Source organism: Mastacembelus armatus, chromosome 8 (assembly GCF_900324485.2).
Source record: "Mastacembelus armatus chromosome 8, fMasArm1.2, whole genome shotgun sequence".
Taxonomy (NCBI): domain Eukaryota; kingdom Metazoa; phylum Chordata; class Actinopteri; order Synbranchiformes; family Mastacembelidae; genus Mastacembelus; species Mastacembelus armatus.
The window spans coordinates 13929260-13948626 of record NC_046640.1 but is presented as its reverse complement, the minus strand read 5'-3'; the positions used below and the strand labels follow the sequence as shown (position 1 = coordinate 13948626).

The window sequence follows — 19367 nt, the reverse complement described above, 5'->3', positions numbered from 1 at the left end:
ACAAGCCTCAGTGACAAAATCTTTATTCATAAGTCATTGTTCAGATCCCCCAGACACTGTGCATCTTTCTATTGAACTAAAGGGTTATCAAGAGTTTCAAAAACTATTTCAGAGTGTTAAAAACATTGAGAACCCTTGGAATATACTGCTTCAAATTATGGCATGATGTTGCTTTTGAAGTTTAATACTTTTTTCCAAGATCAATTTGTATTAAGTGTATTAATTGTATAGGAAAATATACCCTGGCGTTTGCTGTCAACAGCAAATTTTATTGTAGTTGTGAAGACATGAATCTCTGCATCAGTGGTTTTCGTTCTGTCCATAACAGCTGAAGACAGACTAACACAATGCCACTTTATAGAGCATTACAGCACCACATTAACAATGGGCACCAGTGTTCCAAGTGCCAGGTAATGACTCACACATGACCTAAGCAGGCCTATACCAGTGTTGTAGAGTAAAGTTGTGAATGCAGTCAGGGAGTCTGTGCTATTTGTAAGGGGAAAAACATAACGAGACAAGTGGTGTGACACTGTAAATAATCAGTGCAGTGTTTTGAATATATATTTAAGGCATGGTACCAACACTGTTTTTAATAACAACCAACAACAGAGACTGTACCAGAGAATTATATGTCATATCTTCAATCAATATAATTACTCATCCATAGGATCATGTAGGCTATACAACACTGACAGAGCTGGGATTCAACTGGGCAGTTCTAACAATTTATTAACCCAGCAAGGATCCAGCAAGTTACGGTAAATTTGTGATTAATCAAATTATGCAGACTCTAATGGCACACCTGGGGCTTCATATAACTTATATTAACCCTTGTGTCTCTGGACCGTTTTCTACTGTAAATGTAAAATGAAATGTAGCTGGGTAGAAAGTAGAAAGAAATATTACATGTAAATATTCAAGTTAAATAAGTCACTGCATCTCAACCTGTACAGTAGTAAATGTTCTTATTTCCACATATATAAACCTTTTGTAATTTCGTTTAAAAATGTAGTTTTATTTATCTGCCACTAGAGGGGGGAAATCCGTGCGCGCTGCTATTTCTGTGACGGAAACAGGAAGTAACATTAGAAAGAGGTTTACAGCTGTGCTAGCAGAGAAGCTAACAGGCTAACCTTAGCGGTGAAATATCAGGCTCCGTTGATCAAACAGGACACCTAGTTACTTTAACACTTTGACTCCAGTATGGGAAAAGGTGGCGGTACATTTGAGAGGCTTCTGGGTAAGTTATCAGCACAGTCATTAAAGTTAATACTTTATTAGCCAACTAGTAAGTGCGATGTTTTCCAGCGTATTGTTTTGACAGACGCTGGGGCTGTGGCTTTTGGGCCAGCTAGTGTTTAGCCTGCTAACAAATTGGCTGCTATTGTTCGGAGGCCCAGACGGGATCACTCAATTTAGCAACCGATTAAGCAGCGAATACAATATTTGTTATTATTTTTTATTAGTCAGAGCTAAGTTACCCATGTAATTAGTGCTTTTAGCCAGGCTGAACCAGGCTGTCTGTTCCCTTTAACTAAATTATCTGACATCACCAAACACGATAATTTATCTGTTTTAGCTGGCGATTCATACCAGCATTGTTAATGTTACTGTTTTACTGATGACATGACTTAACTGGCTTAGAAAGGCAGGCAGCCAAGAACAGCATTGTCATTTATGACCGTTTAAGCCATAAATTTTAGTCTTTAAAGTCAACAACAGGTTGCTTAGGTAGCTTCTAGGCCTATATGTTTAGCCAGATGGGTACTAATCTCAGATCAATGTTACAGTGAATTAAAAACTTTTCTACTATGAGACAATTTGTCAGTAACGAAAAGCAACTGTGGCATATTATGCGGCTGGTGCGCGTAGTTTCATCAGTCATGTTGGAAATTAACATTCATTTGAAATGAAACCAAAAATTTATGGCTTATGTTTTCTGCGCTAGTCTGTGTGCCTTAAATTGCCCCCTGGGGTTAAATAAAGTTTTTTGAATTGAATTGAATTTAGCAGTCAAAAACATTTGAGATGGTACAGATTGACAGATCAACCTGCTAGGGTAAAAAAAAAAAAAAGCAGCTGTCAAACCATGAAAATCTCCAGTGTGTAAGCAACTTTCTGTGCAGTGGTGTGGTAATTCACCATCAACATGCATTAATTTCAGATAAAGCCACCAGTCAGCTGCTTCTGGAAACTGACTGGGAGTCGATTCTACAGATCTGTGATCTTATTCGACAAGGAGACACACAGTGAGTTTTTCTGACAGCTTCACATGGCTTATTTGGGGATTTGGTACATTTTTTTTTTCAAATGTAGAAACCCAAACAGTTTAACTACCATCACGTGTTGCCTATACATTTGATTGAGCTATATTTTTTTCGCAGAGCTAAATATGCTATTGGAGCCATTAAGAAGAAGCTGAATGACAAAAATCCCCATGTGGCTCTGTATGCACTTGAGGTGAGATGTGTGTATAGTTTTTTTAGGTCATAAAAAAATACAGTACAACATGCAAAGCAAAACCAAATGTAATTAACTGGAAACCTTCAGTTTGTGTGTTATTTTTGTGTTTTTTGTGAGAAGACCACTTTGAAGTTTGTATGACATAGTTGGTGCAGTGAATCACAATGTGGCTTCACACTTCAGGTTCTGGAGTCAGTAGTGAAGAACTGTGGCCAGACAGTCCATGATGAGGTGGCAAGTAAACAAACTATGGAGGAATTAAAGGATCTGCTCAAGGTGCTATTCATTTCAATTTCTTCACGCTTCATGCTCCTGCTCTTTTTAATTCCTACTATAACATTAAAAAACAAATCCTCATATTTATTACGTTAAAGTCAATGAATATTTGGTATCACATAAACTGACTAATTGTTTCACTTCTTATATGGTTAGGATCTGTGCAACTGTGCCTGATTCTCCTAAGTAAAGCAGCTGTGCTGAATGTGTTTTGGCAGGAAACCTCACCACATTCCTCATCCTCTCTCTTTACTTGATAACTGAGGCAACATGAGCTAGCAATATTTTGATTTGATCCTTGCTATACCATGTGACATGGACTCAAGTAGTCCATGCTAGTTCAGACTTCCTGATGATGTCATTGTCTTGTGACAGGAACATTTTTTTCAGACCACAGCAAGGGACTTCCCACTTCTTCTCATCAAACACAGTGTTGTTTAGTTCATTTTGCTCAGTTGTACCAATGTTTTGTGACAACACTTGAAGAAGATAAAAACAAGAAGGACCTAAAGGTGTAAATACTTGTTTTTGACATCATGGTCCTTTACCATTAGAAACAGACTGAACCAAATGTCAGGAACAAGATCCTTTACTTGATCCAGGCCTGGGCTCACGCCTTCCGCAATGAACCCAAATACAAGGTGGTTCAAGACACTTACCAGATCATGAAAGTGGAGGGTAAGTGAACAAATGCATATAATCTGTATTTTATTATTAATTTTGACTCTAACTTAGTCAACACCTAAGTATCTCTGGCCATTCAATGAAGCAAGTAAATGTTGTCATTACCTTAGTTAATTTTAAGAAAATTTGTTTCTCAGGGATCCAATTTATCTATATTACACAACGGTTATTACATATATATTTGTTGCTGTCGGTGATATAAAATCTCACTAAATTAACATACTCATTAACTGTAGTCCTTACCGTCCCTACTGATCTGATCGTGAAGATTATACTGCATCGCTTATTATCTGATATTAAAAAGTCCTACATTTAATTTGGCGAACACCTTGGAAACCCATTTTACTCCAAGCATACTCTAGCTTAACACGTTTTTCCTTTCTCACCAGGTCATGTGTTTCCAGAGTTTAAGGAGAGTGATGCAATGTTTGCAGCTGAGAGGGTGAGATTTTGTTTTTCTGGTTTCACTGAAGTAGTTTGTGTTTGAGAGTTATTTGTTGAATCACATACATTGATTGGTAAGGGCACAAAAAAAAAATTAGGCAGTGGTTATGGCACTGGACTATTTTGAGCAGGGCACTGTATGTACATCAAGCTCTAGTGATTTTTATTATGCCATTATATCTGTAGTAATATTTGAATTGTCCTTTGTCTAGGCCCCAGACTGGGTTGATGCTGAGGAGTGCCACCGGTGCAGAGTCCAGTTTGGAGTTGTGACAAGAAAGGTAGGCTGGGCTTTCTTGTAAGTAGGCCGCATAGAGATTTTATGGTTTGTTCATTCACTTACAGTAAGAGGAGTGTGTATCCATAGCGCATGTGCAGAGGTTGACCTTGTTTTTTTGTTCTGTGCTTTTCCTTCAGCACCACTGTCGGGCCTGTGGTCAGATTTTCTGTGGCAAGTGCTCATCTAAGTACTCCACCATTCCGAAGTTTGGCATTGAAAAGGAAGTGCGTGTGTGTGAGCCCTGCTTTGAGCTTCTTAACAAGTGAGTTCAGTGAAAAGTATGAAGTATGGTGTCTTAGCACATTACCATGATGTCTGCCTACAACAATAAAGTACCACATTACTTCAGCATGACATTTCTGGTTTTATGAAGTCTTTTCCTGCTCATGTTATGTTGAATGTTTTTTTTTTTTTTTTTTGTAGGGCCTGTGTGTAGTGATTTGTGTGTGTGTGTGTGTGTGTGTGTGTGTGTGTGTGTGTGTGTGTGTGTGTGTGTGTGTGTGTGTGTGTGTGTGTGTGTGTGTGTGTGTGTGTGTGTGGGTGTGTGTGTGTGTGTGTGGGTGTGTGTGTGTGTGAGGGTGTGTGTGTGGGTGTGTGGGTGGGTGGGTGGGTGGGTGGGTGTGTGTGTGTGTGTGTAATCAGTTCATAATGTAGAAATAGTTATGTTATGATAGTTGATATCACCATGACCTAATAGCACATTGTGTACTTTAAATGATACATGCTTGCATCTACTCTGAGCACTACTGCAAAATTTGGAGGCATTTTGCCTACAAATGGCACTACAAAAATAATATCCATAACTCTGTAACAGTGAGTATGACTCCCTTGAACCTTTGCACAAATAATTTTAAGTTAAACATTTGTGTACTCTCAATTTTCTGCCACTATGTCTGTTTAAATGCAGATCCAAATCTTGACGCAGATTTGAAACCTGTGTACGTTTCCTCTTGCTACAAAATGAGTTTGAGGATTTTGCAGCATTGCCAGAGGTTTGCACTCCCTGGGTGTTTGACTATTCTGTTCTGTCTGTGGAGAGTTCTTTGTGCTCCCAGCAGCATGTTCTCCCCTAATTTACAAGGTTGTTTGTCCTCCCTGATCCCTTTTCCTCACCAGCCACCCCTCCCTCTCTCCTCCACTTAGGAAAGCTGAAGGGAAAGCCGCATCCTCAGGCTCTGCTGAACTGCCCCCTGAGTACCTGACCAGCCCGCTGTCCCAACAGTCACAGGTAATTGTTCAGAAACTATAGGTGAAAAAATTTGACAATTTAGTTGTCACATCAGTTCAAATGAAATTAATTTGAGGATGGAAGTCAACTGTATTAAGCACTCCCCATGGGTGCCCTCACCTAGCTCTGTTTTGCATCACCAATTTTGAAGTTTTAAACTCTGATCTTTCTCATATTTTCTGCTTCCTGTATCTTTGATTCTTACCACTGCTCTACTCTCTCATCAGATGCCCCCGAAGAGAGATGAGGCAGCACTGCAGGAAGAGGAGGAGCTGCAGTTGGCCATTGCCCTTTCCCAAAGTGAAGCAGAGGAGAAGGAGCGCATGGTGGGTTGCATGATGAAATGTTAATTTGCATTTTTACAGCCTGATAATAGAAGGAAGATCTGACACATAGCTGCATGTATACTTACAGAGGCATAAGAACTCCTACACAATGTATCCCAAAGCTGATCCCACCCCAGTGACTTCTTCAGCACCACCAGTCAGCACCCTCTACACTTCGCCTGTGGTAAGACTTCTCCCTGGAATAATGAATTATTTACACTACCAAACATTTTTAACATTTAAACTGTTGATTTTTTTTAATTTTACTAAAAATATCTTTAAATATCTTTTGTTACTGACTGGTGTAAATTATTTACTGCAGAACTCCTCTGCTCCATCAGCTGAAGATGTAGACCCTGAGGTATGTCTTCAATACCTGTGTTCTTGTAAACTAATCAAAATGTCACAGTAGGCTTACACTTATATGTCTGTCACCATATTGCAGCTGGCCCGTTACCTGAATAGAACATATTGGGAGAAGAAACAGGAAGAAGCTCGCAAAAGTCCCACCCCCTCAGCCCCTGCCCCTGTGCCACTGGCTGAGCCACTTCCATCAATCAGTCAACCTGTAGAAAGTCTTGTCCCTGTCCAGCCAGTCAGCATAGTGGAGGTATGCTGAAAGGTTGTGCTGAGGGTAGATACGAAAAGTGGTACTTAGTATAGCTGAACTGTGAGCAAACAGCAAATGACTCTATTTTCTTGGGCTTCCTGTCATCCCTGCCTTCAGCAGCAATACCAGAATGGGGAGTCAGAGGAGAACCATGAGCAGTTTCTGAAGGCTCTGCAGAATGCTGTCACCACCTTTCTTAACCGCATGAAGAGCAACCACATGCGTGGACGCAGCATCACCAATGACAGTGCTGTGCTCTCCCTCTTCCAATCCATCAACAACATGCATCCACAGCTGTTGGACATCCTCAACCAGCTAGATGAGAAGCGACGTGAGTGTAGCTGTTCACACATGCATGTTTCTATGTACATGTTTGCATCGTCTCTCTGTGTCCAGTCTCTGAAGATCATATTGTGTCTGTCATTGGCAGTGTACTATGAGGGACTGCAGGACAAGTTGGCTCAGGTGCGTGATGCTCGAGCTGCTCTAAATGCCCTCCGTGACGAACACAGAGAGAAGCTGCGTCGTGCTGCGGAGGAAGCAGAGAGGCAGAGACAGATCCAGCTGGCACAAAAACTGGAGATCATGAGGCAGAAGAAACAGGTAATGAAAGCAGGCTCTGTAAGCAAAATGTAAATATTGGTACACCGTTCATTATGATGCTCAGCAGTGTTTGTCTTTGAACTGCAGGAGTACCTGGAGATGCAAAGACAGCTGGCTATTCAACGCCTCCAGGAGCAGGAGAAGGAGAGGCAGCTGCGCCTGGAGCAGCAAAAACACACAATCCAGATGAGAGCTCAGATGCCTGCTTTCTCTCTGCCCTATGCCCAGGTACAGTGTATGTTCCATCAGTTGTCAAACTAAACAAATTCCAGAGTTATGTAGTCTGTTGAGGTCTCTGTATGGAGCATTTGATCCTAATCACTGCCAGAATCTGGATAAGTAGGTTGATCGAGAGGGTAGAACTTGGTGTGAATATAGGCCTTAATGGTGTGTGATTTAGAATAACTATGAGCAATGTGATTTCAGTCAGTAGTTCATTTCATTTTATTAGTCATATTTTTATTTTCATTTAAATAAAATGGTGATTGTGTTGTTTTCAAAAGTATTTGGGAATAAATGTTTCATGAGATCTTCATGTGCTTTTACACAGATGGGGTCTTTGCCCCCCAGTGTGGCAGGAGGTGTGGTGTACCAGCCTGGTGCGCCACCCAACTACCCGGGCACCTTCAGCCCTGCTGGTTCTGTGGAGGGATCACCTATGCATAACATCTATATGAACCAGCCTGGGCAGGCTGCACCACCACAGTACCAGGCCATGCCTGGTGCTGCTACAGGTGAGGAGGCCAACAAAATTAAAAAATCAGCTATATTTGGTTACTGCATCACATTCAGTCATGAAGCATTTAGTGTGGTACTTCAATGTTGTATTGCTCCTTTGTGTGACTGACTGTCCTTACCTCCTCCAGATCCCAATATGGTTAATGCATACATGTACCAGGCTGCAGGCACTAATGGGCAGCCTGGTCCTCCTCCTGGTCAGGCCCCACCCACTGCAAGTCCACCCTACTCTAACTATCAGCCCACACCCACACAGGGCTACCAGGTCTGATTGACTCTCACATTCAGTTTCTGATTACTTCATACTGTTTGCATATGTTACATACTGTTAGAATACCTAATTTATAAATAATCTTGTCCCTGTTGTGTGCAGAATGTGGTCTCTCAGGCTCAGAGTATGCCTCCTATGTCCCAGGCTGCCCCCACTAATGGTATGGGTTACATGGCCTACCAGCCATATAGCATGCAGAACATGATTGCAGCATTGCCAGGACAGGACCCTAATATGCCCCCTCAACAGCCATACATGCCAGGCCAGCAACCCATGTACCAGCAGGTCAGATATTTATTGTTTCTTCATTTGTTACCAAGATTTATTATAAGGACAATCTTCCAGCATATTTTATCTATCTGCCTCACAAGAACCTCTTCAGTAACGACTAATTTGTATATAATTTTTGAATTTCACTGTTGTGGTTTATTTTAATCTTCACTATTATGTTTTACTTGTGTATCCATTTCTTGTTAGGTGGCTCCCCCTGGTGGCCCGCAACAACAACAGCAGCAGCAGCAGCAGGCACAGCAGCAGCACCCTCAGGCTGTGCCTGGGAGCGCAGAGGCCCAGCTCATTTCCTTCGACTGAAAGCCGTCACACTGCAGGGTCTGACACACTACACCCTTTCTCCTCCTTTGGTCTCCCCCCTTCCACTTTGGACTCTGAGGATGCCCTCTGGAAAAAACACACCTCCTACCATCCACTTTGCTGTGATGTTGTGGCAATGTGAAATATTGTGATGATGTTGCAGAACTGTTGCACTCCTTTGCCTCTTCCCCACTAAAGTATGGTAATGTGGGTGAAGCAGCAAGAGAAAGCACCATAACCCAGACCCTTCCACCCTCTTTCCTTCTCTTTTAACTGATATGTATGTAGTATTTCCTCACTAAATAAATAACAAAATCTCAGAAATAGTCAGTGGTATTAAAGTTAAAAATGAAAACATGATGGTTAAGAAGGAAAAAAGGCATAACCATTCTTTCTCTCATATTTTTCTAAAGCAGAAATTGCATGTTAAATTTTAATTTCTGGACTGGAAGTGAAGTGACTGAGATCTGCATATGCTGAGAGGTTGTGGGTTTGTGGATAAAGTTCCATCTTGGCAGAGAAAGCACAGTCAAAGACCTGAAATAAAACCCAATGACTCTCCATCAGGTTCACCACTCGACATTCTGGTTGTACTTTCTGGTGTAATCCCATTAGATACACACAGTCTCGAACTGGGGTCATCTTATGTTATTTTGGCCTTTATTTGTATGCACTGCTTTGACTATTGGGTTTCTTAGTCTTGATTCTGAGCAGAAACATCTGACAGGACTCATACATATTGCTGGGATTGTTAAATTTAGCTTGGTGTGGTTTAACCTTCACTAAATATACTTTCATAGATTAAATCATTCAAATTTCACACCCTGTAACCAAAAGATATACATGTTAACGAAATCTATGAACTATTTAATATCACTGTGGACATTTGTTAAAATTAGTCATGTTTCAGAGCAGAACACTCAAAGACAAGACTGAGAGAATCATAGGACCATGATATTGCCTCCAGGCTCCCCAACCCATGTACATTTGGTTGCGACTGTCACAGATGAAGTTATGTACATTGTAAGTACAGATGGGCACTTCTTCTGGCTCTCCAAATGTGGAAATGCTTGCAGAGTGAACATGATGTGCCGCATGTATCACACTCTGTGATTTCTGTAACCTTTTAGTTGCTATCTGTAAACTCTGTTTCGTCATGCTGATCTCATCTGACCTTAAAGTAATTTTAAAATTATATTTAATAAATATCTGGTTCTTATTGTCAATTGCTTCATTTTTTGTGTACAATAACAGTGAATGCATTTTTCCATATGAATTGGGAATTACAGCATACAAATAAACTTCCTTTTTGTGCAGTTTAGCCTCTTTAAAGTTTTCTGAAGATGAGGCACTTGTAGTATTCTTCCATCTCAATCTGAAAATAAAACATTACATGGGTAAAAATGAAATTCTTATTACCAATCATCCAAACAGTAGCATGTGACTCACTATTCTCTCCATACGCATCCCATTCCCATAGGCCAGCTGTCTCAACACATCGATGTCTGGAAGGCCCCAGTCTGGATTTCTGTCACAGATTGACACGTCAGTCTATTTAGACTGAATCAACAGTTTTACATTAAACACATTTATCGTCTTTGACTAGTATTCTAAAACTAAAAATGGATGTCCACTCACATTTTTCGAAGCTCTGCATCCAGGTTTTCGTTACAGCTTGGTGTAATGGTCCCATTAATAGCAAACACCTGGGACATATTTGAGATGGAAAGGTGTTGTTTTATTAAAGTACATGTCAGACATTAGCACTTCACAAATAATGAATGGTGATATTTTACATGTATAATAAACTTAAAACTACTTTTGGCACTCACTCCATATGTTATCAAAAGGCCATTTTGTCGTAGGATCTGACCTGCTCCATTGAAAACACCCTTGGAAAATTAACAAATAAAAATATCACAGGGAGTAGCACGTTTCAACTGATTTTCTTTGTTTTGAATCTAATAAATGAGCCAGTCTATTTGTGTCAAACAGTTTTTCTTGTCTGTTACTCAAAAATTGGATGTCAGTGTCCTACCTTTGCTGTTTTGAAAGAGCTGTATTGCAGCAAGTTAATGGCAATGACAATGTCACAGGAGCTTCGAGAAAGGCCTGCCCATTTCTCCCATGGTTCACTGGCATCCAGGTGGACAGGTTGCAGCACTGTCTTTGCATGGGTTGCAGCAATGTACGCTTTGATACTGTAAATAGGGGGTGCAGACTTTATCTTACCGTTTTGTTTGGCAAATTCTTTAGGTTCTCATAAATCACTTACTACCTTTTCATATTTATATATTACTGTATGAAATGGAAATTCACCCATGAAGCTTACTGTAGCACAGCTAATAGTATCACTATTGAAGCAATTCATTTTGATTATTGATTGATTGCTGAATGTGTCTATGACACAACTGCAGAGAGAGTTTCTTTGTAACACACAAACCTGTCCCGAGACTCTTCTTTGATATCTGATGGCTGCCAGGTGACGAAGGGCATCTTCTGAGCAAACCGTATGACATGCTGTCCTGTTCCAGAGCCCAGCTCTACGGCAAACAGCTGCCTGTGGGCCTGCTCTTCCAACACATCTTCAAGCACTGAGCACAGGTCCTCCCAGTTCCTCTCGGCCTGAGGAGACAGCAGCATGATCTGAAGGGGAGAAGAAGAAAAACAGGTCACTCTTTCATCTTTTGCTGTAAGACCTTTCATTGATTTTTTAAACTTTATCAGAGGATCCTTCATGTTGTACCTGCTGGCTGACAGAGACTTGTAGCAAAATGACATGGTGCTGGATGGCTGTAACAGCAGATGGGTGCAGGGATTATCTAGTTAAGAGGATTCCCTCTGTGCTCCTCTCCTTTGTCCAACACTGATAAGAGTACAGGTGGCTCACAAGCAAAGAAAACAGAGTGATTCAATTTGTATTATTTATTGTGTTTTACTTATGTACAGGAATTAACAAGGTAACGTGATAGTATTATTCTATGGTGGACAATAAATACAATTTCTCAAGTACTGTACTTTAGTAATTCTAGTTTACAATATACATTATTACACTACACTACATCACAATTTGATACTTAGATTAACTGGTTATTTTTAGGTTAGTATTTCATATTGAATAAAACAACAACACAAAGACATTTCCCTTACATGATTTAATTTAATAAGAGGGGCCCAAATAAGTCAATGCTTAATAAAAGTCCATACTAATAGTACATATAGTGTCAGAACTTCAACAGCGGAGGTTTTCTTTACTACACTTTACTGATAATACTCATATACTTTAAGGACATTTACTTCTAAAGAACTATGTTTATATTATTGTATTATTTGAGTGAAGTCTGGTTTCATCTATCGTTTATATATATTTGTAATTTATTTTTCATGTACCTTATGGGCCCCCGTAGATGTTCTCACAGGTCATGCAATGCATTGTGGGTAGGTCAGGACGAGAGGGGACGCCATGTGCTTTTGAGGCAGAGGGATTGGAAGGGACCTGGCCGCCACAGACCTGCAGTGTTTTCAGAGGGACACCGGGATAAATCGGCTCCAGTTGTCGTTAGCATGTACTGCACCAGACGCTGCCTCCGGTCCGCGCTGCGGGCTGCAGCCGCCGCACAGCGGTAACGTTACGTGCCATAGTCACTCACGAAACACCGGAGCTGCGGTAACGGTGCTTCAGTGTAGCGTCAAGGGCAGACAGCCGGTGACTGCTGCCGGTGACTTGTGTTTTAAACAAGCCGTGACTTCTGTATGCTGTGGAGATGTAGAAAGTGTTTTTTTTTTTTGTCTGCGCTTGGAAAGAGGCTGCAGGTTTCACACCACAGTGTTTAGTCGGAGACTGTTAGCCGCTAACTTTAGCCAGCACTTCATGTTAATGTTACAGTTTTAAAACCATGACCGACTGGTCGCTGCATTTAATCCTGTGAGTCACGTAGCCGAGTCTTTAGCTCGGCTGTAAAAACGAGATCGATGTGGTCCTTTGTTAAGCTGCTGTTCCTCTGACAGCCAAGGTCAAACCTCTGCAGCTGGAAATCCATGTTTTCCCTGCTCACATCAGCTCAAGCCGCATCTCCAGCCTTGTTGCTGAGCAAAGATGTGGCCGCTAATGTGACCTAAAGGTTAAATATGAAGGAAGCAGCCACAACTGGCCATAATAGCTGCTTCTTGCCTCTGACACCCAGCTGATTATTTGTTTGGTCTATGAATTGAATTAAGATTAATGCCCATTCATTGAATGTATTAAGTCCACTGCCATATTGTGCAATTAAGAAGCTGCAACAGAGGAGTAATAATCAATATCAAAATAGTTACCAGTAAATTTTCTAATTTGGTATTTTAGCTTGATCTTTACTCTGAAATGTTGTAGCTTTTTTTTTTTTAAACTGTGCAGTTAAACCTCCCTGAGAAGGAATAATCAGCTGAGCTGGTGTCAAGCTGCTATGTGGGCTCTAATTGTTTTACAGGCTACTGAAGGTTGGGACTCTTTGCTTTTCAAACACTTGAAATGCATCATTTGTGAGTTTAATACATTTTACCTGCTCTAGATACATGTGTGACAGTGGATTATGATACAGATTGTTTGGGTACACTTGGATTAAACGATCAGCAGTGCATCATCAGTGACAATGTTCTTTAACTGTAAGCTGATGTTTTTTGATAAACAACAGTCACTGATAAAGCTGCTGCGTTACGTCTGATCAGATATGATCAGGATAGACACAGATGTATTCTGATGCCAGATTTGAACTGCAGATGTTCTCAGCTAATGATGTGTTTTGTCCTGAAGAACCCGACTCAACTAGTCATTGTCATTTTCAGGCAACAGATTCAGCAGCAGACACCAGCCCTGTGTGCTCTCAGGCTTTTGAAGACCAGTCCAGTCGTTCATTCAGATGCCATTGCCACCCCTCCATTAGATGGCGCGCCCAAGCAGTATTCCCCCAAAATCCAACAGCTCGTCAGCGACATCGCCAGCCTCACTTTGTTAGAGGTGTCGGACCTCAATGAGCTCCTCAAGGTTTGTGGGAAACAGGGAATGAAGCCACAGCACGCTTTGTCAGACAGACTATTGTGGCTCAGCTGTGTCATTTGCCACGTTGAGTGACTGTTGAGTATTTATTTTTTGTTGTTTGCAGAAAACTCTGAACATTCAGGATATTGGAATGATGCCGATGGGGGCGGTGGCTGCATCACCACTACCTGCAGCACACGTGAGAATCATTACAGACTAGTTTTAAAGCAGTTACAGAGGAGCGGCAGTATAACCTCTCCTGTTACAGCTTCATCTACTGCAACAATATACTGTAACGCTGCATCAACATTTCTCTGACAGTGATCACTACAGGCTTCACTGATCCATTATTGTTTTCATGCCAGTGTCTAGACTTTCTTAGTAGCAGCTAACAGTTGCAGTCCTTGTGCACCAATAAATATACTAATTCTTCCCCTGTGTGAAACTAGGGCACAGAAGAGGAGGAGGCACCAATGAAGAAAGAGAAGACTCATTTCACAGTAAAATTGACAGAACTAAACGCTGCTGAAAAAGTAAAACTTATAAAGGAAGTGAAGAACTGCATCCAAGGCCTGAACCTGGTGCAGGTAAGTCTCATCATTAGTGTCCAGTGCTCAGTCCTGCTTTTGAAGCTACTCTGTGGAGGTTTTGTCCAGTAGTTATGCTAAGGATGCAATAAGGGTGTGCTAATCTGCTGTCACTAAATTTTGCTTTTTTTCTGTCCTTGCTAAATCAGGCAAAGAAACTAGTGGAGTCTCTTCCCCAAGAAATCCGGGCCAACGTATCCAAAGAAGAGGCAGAAAAACTGAAAGCAGCCCTGGAGGCAGCAGGCGGCACTGTGGTGTTGGAATAGATCATGCACTTCTTCGTTCTTCATTGTTTTTTTTTTTTTGTTTTTTTTTTTTTTACACGAAGCGAGGATAAGAAGGCAAAACAATGCCTTCTGACATCAGTACAGTCTCAATAGTATCAGGTGGGGCGGTACAACTCTGACTGAACTTTCCAGGCACTCAACCTGCACAAATGGCTGCCCTGTTGTCCATTTATATGTTCATCTGTCTGTTTGATACTTGCTGAAATACTGGCCCCGATGCCAAGAAAATCAGTTGGCCAGTGTGTGTGTGTATGTTACACCTTACACAGAAGCAAAGGTGATGCTGTAGGGACATGGTTTCCATTCCCTATGTTGAGGAACACCAGGCACTAACATGGCGGGGATCACTTCTGATAGTGCTCATAGACTTGATAATAAGGTGATTAAAGTTAAAATATCCATATTTTTGCCTTTCCTGTGTGTTACATTGATTTGGTTGATTTTATGCAAGCTGGTACAAGTGAAATTAAAGCTAGTGAATATCTTTGCCTTCAGTAGATTGCACCCTGCTGTACTGCTGCTGACCACTGGAGGTCAGAAGATATCTCTTTATTACCTCAGACAGGATGAGTGGCTGATTTCATTTTGACATGCAGGTAGACACCAGTTGCAGTACCAGGACCCTGACATGTTAAGGTGTAATTCAGTGTATTTTATTTTCTTGACTTACGACAGACATTAATTTTGTTTACAGTATATCGTCAAAGAAAAACAGCTTTAACATCTGTTGTACTTCGCAAAAACAAATGCTAGCAGAGATGGAGGAGAGAGAGAACAGAGGGTGATGAGCACCTTGTTGTTGGGATGAAATATCAAGAGGAAGCATGACTCACAACTGACTAAGTTTGTGAAGCACGTATCATCTACTCCTCTCAGTGAACAAACTGCAGGTCAGTCCAGGTGAGACCTGGTGAGGGAGAAAATTGTCCTGGAGGATGATGCGCTGAAAAGGAAACCCTGCTGTGTTGGTGATGATGGTTTCAGGTTGGGAGACAGCACATTATATCAAATCAAGTCGCAGGCTCGGTTTTGGCTGGATGAAAATAACTGACACTAAAATCAAGCGACATGTAAAATATGTTGAGGTCTTGCACGTAATTTAGTAGACAAACACCGTAGACTTCTGAATCTTTCACAGATTAGAGAACATCAAATTAATTCTTGGCAATGGTAGAATAGAATTTCAAATAATAAGCTCTGTCTATAAATCACTGGCTATAATGTAACCAACAAATATATAAAAACATTTTGGAAATAAGGATCATGTGGATGCTATTGTGGCTGAGTCTTTGTCAACAGCTCAACTGTTTTACAGTTTATTCGCTCAGATTGAGAAGACTGTTGCTGGTTGTTATTACACGTGTCTGCCTGTGTCTGACCCTGCAGCACCAAGTGTTTGCTCATGTCTTGCCTTTGCTCTTGGAAGGGGGTATCCAGTTACTGTTTCTATCAGTCGTGAGTCCCCTTTCTCCAAGTCTGCCTCTGACTCAGCACACAGTGCAGTGCCAGTCTGCCCATTGATACCACTGCTGCACTACTTATTTAAAACCATGTCACATCTAAGAAACAAAACTTGCACTTGGTCTTCAGGAAAAACACAAAATTACTTATTGGCGTTAAATGAAAGCATGATTTTGGAATGGGAGCATGGTTTTGACCTCCTCACTGTGTGTGTGTCTCTGAGATTTCATGATCTAATAGGACTGCTGCATCTATTCTTGACAACTGTTTATTTGAACACTATGACCTTTGATCTGTGTTAGTTGAATCCTGGGATGCAGGCATACCACATTCACAAAACTATAGCAGCAGTCAGACTGACTTACTATTTTTATATTAGTCACGTACACTTCCTCCCAAACCAGCTGCACCTCTTTCTTGGCAAAGAAACATGGAGTAAGTTCGAAGGCTCTGGACGTACTCAGCCATATGGTCTTTTAAAATCTCCAGCTCTTAATGAGAAAACAAAAGAAAATGCAGCTTCACACAAAGGTCATATGTACTGAGATAGTCTGTTGTGCGTTTAAGAGGAACGGTGGCCACCAATCACAAGCAGCACTGAGTTTAAAGGATGAAAAGAGGAGCCTTGGACAAAGCTGTCCCAGCAACCTCTGAGAAGCCAAAACGTTTGACTTTTGCTTTGGACTTACAACATGCAGGAGAATCGCATTTCTCGTTGGTATTTTGGTGGAGTCTCTTCCAGCGCAGCTGCCTGTTTAACGCACCCACTGGATTTAATTAAGGTAAAAGAAAAAAGCTAATTGATTTTTAATTTAATCACCACTTTAGCACAACCTTTCTGTTAAGAAATGAAGACAATGACCCACTTAAGCCACATTAACCTGTCTGGGGTGTTTTTCACATGCCTCTTAATTGCATTGTGGAAAATGTTAATAAAATGATTTTTTTTTTTTATTCTTTCTTCCCCTGATGATATTGACTTTCAAAAACTAGCCAGTTGTTTTATGGCAATGTTCCAGTTGATCTAAAAGAGCAAAAAATTTCATTAAGTTGACTAGTCACTTTGGCAATGATTTGCCAATTTACCTTGATAGTGACCATAAATAGGCTTGTTTGGATCCCTTAAAGTGCATAAAACGACTATTGGTTAAATTCTCTATTTCCTGCAGCTATTAGCCAGCTATTGAATCCATTTTCTTTTTCAGCATGCTGGCTGCATGTTTGTGGTGATGATTAAAATAGGCCGCTGACATTTCCACTTAAGTTGTGAGCTATAATTTTAGACTCATATTTGAAACGGGGTCATTTGCTTGATACACACTGGGACTTGTTTGAGACACGTGCAGCTAGTTGTTGCTCTCGCTGATAAGTGATTGAGCCACTTCCATATTTCCAGGTACATTTACAGACGCAGCAGGAAGTACGTATGAGGATGATTGGGATGACAGTTAACGTGGTCAGGAGAGAAGGTTATCTGGCTCTCTACAGTGGCCTCAGTGCATCCCTCTGTCGACAGGTAAACACACCCACATACCCGTATAAAAAAAACTCACTATACAGACCTGTCCTGCAAATTAATAGGAATTTTATATATATGTTTTTTTTTTCCTCCTTTCCTCAAGATGACATATTCTCTGTCACGGTTTGCCATTTATGAGACTGTCAGGGATGAGATGAACAGAAAGTACAAAGGTCTCATGCCTTTTTACCAGAAAGTCCTGCTGGGTGCCTTTGGAGGTAGAGTATGTTTTAGTTGCACATCTTGATAGTATCTGACTTTTTAGCCTTTCCATTTTATTTGATCATTTCATATGTTTTATTAACAGGGTTTGCAGGAGGTTTTATTGGGACCCCAGCTGACCTGGTGAATGTTCGGTGAGTTTAGTGGATTTATTAATATTGTAAAAAAAGATTTTTGTTTTAAAATGTTTATGATATTTTTGTGCTTCACATTATTATTGTAGAATCAAAAGCTTTTACACTCAATTATTCACCCATCCTGACAATCAATTGGCTTTGAAATCTTTCAACTTGCAATTTCCCCACTGCGGGACAACTAAAGATTGATGTTATCTGTTCAGAATGCAGAATGACGTCAAATTACCGGTAGAGCTCAGGAGAAAGTAAGTATATTATAGAACGCATTCTGTACAGATCTGTTTTTTAATTTAATTGTATGTGGTTGTCCATAGTCCTGTAGTCATCACCCTTTGAGACTGTTGTTATGTGTGTTGCAGTTATGCTCACGCACTAGACGGACTGTTGCGTGTTTGGAAAGAAGGTAAGATTCATAAATGCTTCCTGCTGAAGTTTCTGTTCCATCACACACAGGACAAATGCCCACAAACTGACAAAATCTGAGACCCACTGTTTCTTAAAATGTGAAAGGAAAGTGAGCATTTCAATATTAATACCAATGTCAGCAACCTTTATAAACTGATGTTTTTTTAATCATCGCACAAGCATTTTTTTTTTTTGATGGAATGGTGTTTACCCTTGTTTCTTACTCTGGTTACATCTTAATTTCAAGAACAAACCTTTTTTACATTGCCTGTGGGTGTTTTTTTTTTTTTTTTTGTCATATCTTCTGCAATCTGCTGTCCCCATTATAGAGGGAATGAGGAAACTCTTCTCTGGTGCAACTATGGCTTCTACCAGAGGTGCACTGGTCTCTGTTGGACAGGTAAAAACCTCTTGTTGCACGACTGTTGTGTCACAAAAAGCTGCTGTACCGTTTTGCACTGTGTGTGCATTTTGTCCCTGTAGCTATCTTGTTACGACCAGTCCAAACACTTGGTTCTGGCTACTGGTTACCTGACTGACAACATCCTCACCCATTTCCTGGCTAGTGTGTTTGCAGTAAGTCACTGACCTCTCTGACTATATGTGATATTAAAATAACACCACATTTTCAGAAATGAGATCTTTTCTCCTTTCATACATAGGGGGGCTGTGCCATAATCCTGTGCCAACCACTGGATGTTGTTAAAACAAGGTTAATGAACTCAAAAATGGAATATAAGGTGAGTTTCTCAAAAAATATACTTCATAAAAAGTCTTTAAACACTCTGAGTCTGCCTTTGACTCGGATGTTCTATTCATGTACTGTGCGGAGAAATGTCTTAGTTTTATGTCTTTTTCTTGCAGGGCGTGCTTCACTGTCTAACAGAAACAGCCAAGCTGGGCCCAAAAGCTTTTTACAAGGTTGATGTCATTTTCATTGTTAATAGCACAAAGACATGACGTTTTACACTGGTCCTTTCTGTCAAATGCATGAGCTATACTTTTCTTGTTTAAATGTTGTTGTATCTTAAACCTTTTTAGACTTTTTACTTGACTTCTTACTCACTTCTCACTTCTGCAGGGTCTCGTTCCTGCAGCTGTCCGGCTCATTCCTCACACAGTTTTCACCTACATATTCCTCGAACAGCTGAGGCAGCATTTTGGTGCAGTGGTCGTCGCCTGAGAGGAGTGGGTCATACGAAAATGACTGGTTGGTCT

At 40.7% G+C, this 19367-nt stretch overlaps 4 protein-coding genes across 11 annotated transcripts in view; 3 read left to right on the top strand and 1 right to left on the bottom strand.

Moving 5' to 3' along the window:
• Nucleotides 1-1088: 1088 nt before the first annotated feature.
• hgs (hepatocyte growth factor-regulated tyrosine kinase substrate) lies at nucleotides 1089-9743 on the top strand. 5 transcript variants are annotated; one of them, XM_026325603.1, is made up of 20 exons: nucleotides 1089-1243; nucleotides 2168-2252; nucleotides 2388-2463; nucleotides 2650-2742; nucleotides 3297-3420; nucleotides 3816-3868; nucleotides 4083-4151; nucleotides 4288-4412; nucleotides 5267-5378; nucleotides 5606-5704; nucleotides 5793-5888; nucleotides 6027-6065; nucleotides 6150-6314; nucleotides 6432-6645; nucleotides 6745-6917; nucleotides 7005-7145; nucleotides 7468-7651; nucleotides 7784-7920; nucleotides 8029-8211; nucleotides 8404-9743. In XM_026325603.1, the coding sequence occupies exons 1-20, from the start codon at nucleotides 1207-1209 to the stop codon at nucleotides 8515-8517; spliced, it is 2319 nt and encodes a 772-aa protein (XP_026181388.1). In that variant the 5' UTR covers nucleotides 1089-1206; the 3' UTR covers nucleotides 8518-9743. The 5 variants fall into 5 exon arrangements, with proteins under 5 accessions (XP_026181388.1, XP_026181390.1, XP_026181392.1 ...); XM_026325605.1 differs by having other exon boundaries at nucleotides 3303-3420; nucleotides 8404-8545; XM_026325607.1 differs by having other exon boundaries at nucleotides 5294-5378; nucleotides 6435-6645; nucleotides 8404-8545.
• An 87-nt stretch (nucleotides 9744-9830) lies between these two features.
• Nucleotides 9831-11160, bottom strand: LOC113141285 (methyltransferase-like 26 B). The gene is made up of 6 exons (XM_026325608.1): nucleotides 10961-11160; nucleotides 10556-10718; nucleotides 10350-10409; nucleotides 10156-10223; nucleotides 9967-10045; nucleotides 9831-9892 (listed from the first exon to the last, which is right to left on the bottom strand). Exons 1-6 carry the CDS (start codon nucleotides 11158-11160, stop codon nucleotides 9845-9847), a joined length of 618 nt encoding a protein of 205 aa, XP_026181393.1. The 3' UTR covers nucleotides 9831-9844.
• An 804-nt stretch (nucleotides 11161-11964) lies between these two features.
• On the top strand, nucleotides 11965-14889 carry mrpl12 (mitochondrial ribosomal protein L12). The gene is made up of 5 exons (XM_026324108.1): nucleotides 11965-12140; nucleotides 13339-13537; nucleotides 13656-13730; nucleotides 13981-14118; nucleotides 14268-14889. The coding sequence occupies exons 1-5, from the start codon at nucleotides 12082-12084 to the stop codon at nucleotides 14382-14384; spliced, it is 588 nt and encodes a 195-aa protein (XP_026179893.1). The 5' UTR covers nucleotides 11965-12081; the 3' UTR covers nucleotides 14385-14889.
• Nucleotides 14890-16229: 1340 nt separating this feature from the next.
• slc25a10a (solute carrier family 25 member 10a) overlaps nucleotides 16230-19367 on the top strand; it is a 58633-nt gene continuing 55495 nt past the window's right edge. For 3 of the 4 annotated variants that reach the window (XM_026324345.1, XM_026324343.2, XM_026324344.1), the window contains exons 1-11: nucleotides 16230-16648; nucleotides 17263-17382; nucleotides 17489-17603; nucleotides 17693-17741; nucleotides 17948-17989; nucleotides 18104-18147; nucleotides 18479-18549; nucleotides 18633-18725; nucleotides 18812-18889; nucleotides 19014-19070; nucleotides 19231-19359. In XM_026324345.1, the coding sequence (XP_026180130.1) occupies nucleotides 16559-16648; nucleotides 17263-17382; nucleotides 17489-17603; nucleotides 17693-17741; nucleotides 17948-17989; nucleotides 18104-18147; nucleotides 18479-18549; nucleotides 18633-18725; nucleotides 18812-18889; nucleotides 19014-19070; nucleotides 19231-19332 (861 nt within the window). In that variant the 5' untranslated portion in view covers nucleotides 16230-16558 and the 3' untranslated portion in view covers nucleotides 19333-19359. The remainder of the gene's footprint in view (nucleotides 16649-17262; nucleotides 17383-17488; nucleotides 17604-17692; nucleotides 17742-17947; nucleotides 17990-18103; nucleotides 18148-18478; nucleotides 18550-18632; nucleotides 18726-18811; nucleotides 18890-19013; nucleotides 19071-19230; nucleotides 19360-19367) is intronic. The other variant, XM_026324342.1, reaches the window with a different exon arrangement.

Bases quoted from the DNA above. Each gene is read 5' to 3' on its own strand.
- hgs (XM_026325603.1), top strand. From the start codon at position 1,207: ATGGGAAAAGGTGGCGGTACATTTGAGAGGCTTCTGG. The intron at 4,152-4,287 runs GTAGGCTGGGCT...CTTTTCCTTCAG, and splicing joins TTGGAGTTGTGACAAGAAAG to CACCACTGTCGGGCCTGTGG. The intron at 5,379-5,605 runs GTAATTGTTCAG...CTCTCTCATCAG, and splicing joins CGCTGTCCCAACAGTCACAG to ATGCCCCCGAAGAGAGATGA.
- mrpl12 (XM_026324108.1), top strand. From the start codon at position 12,082: ATGTACTGCACCAGACGCTGCCTCCGGTCCGCGCTGCGGGCTGCAGCC. The intron at 13,538-13,655 runs GTTTGTGGGAAA...TGTTGTTTGCAG, and splicing joins ACCTCAATGAGCTCCTCAAG to AAAACTCTGAACATTCAGGA. The intron at 14,119-14,267 runs GTAAGTCTCATC...TTGCTAAATCAG, and splicing joins AAGGCCTGAACCTGGTGCAG to GCAAAGAAACTAGTGGAGTC.
- LOC113141285 (XM_026325608.1), bottom strand. From the start codon at position 11,160: ATGCTGCTGTCTCCTCAGGCCGAGAGGAACTGGGAGGACCTGTGCTCA. The intron at 10,410-10,555 runs GTAGGACACTGA...TAATTTTCCAAG, and splicing joins GCTCTTTCAAAACAGCAAAG to GGTGTTTTCAATGGAGCAGG. The intron at 9,893-9,966 runs GTGAGTCACATG...TTTTATTTTCAG, and splicing joins GGATGCGTATGGAGAGAATA to ATTGAGATGGAAGAATACTA.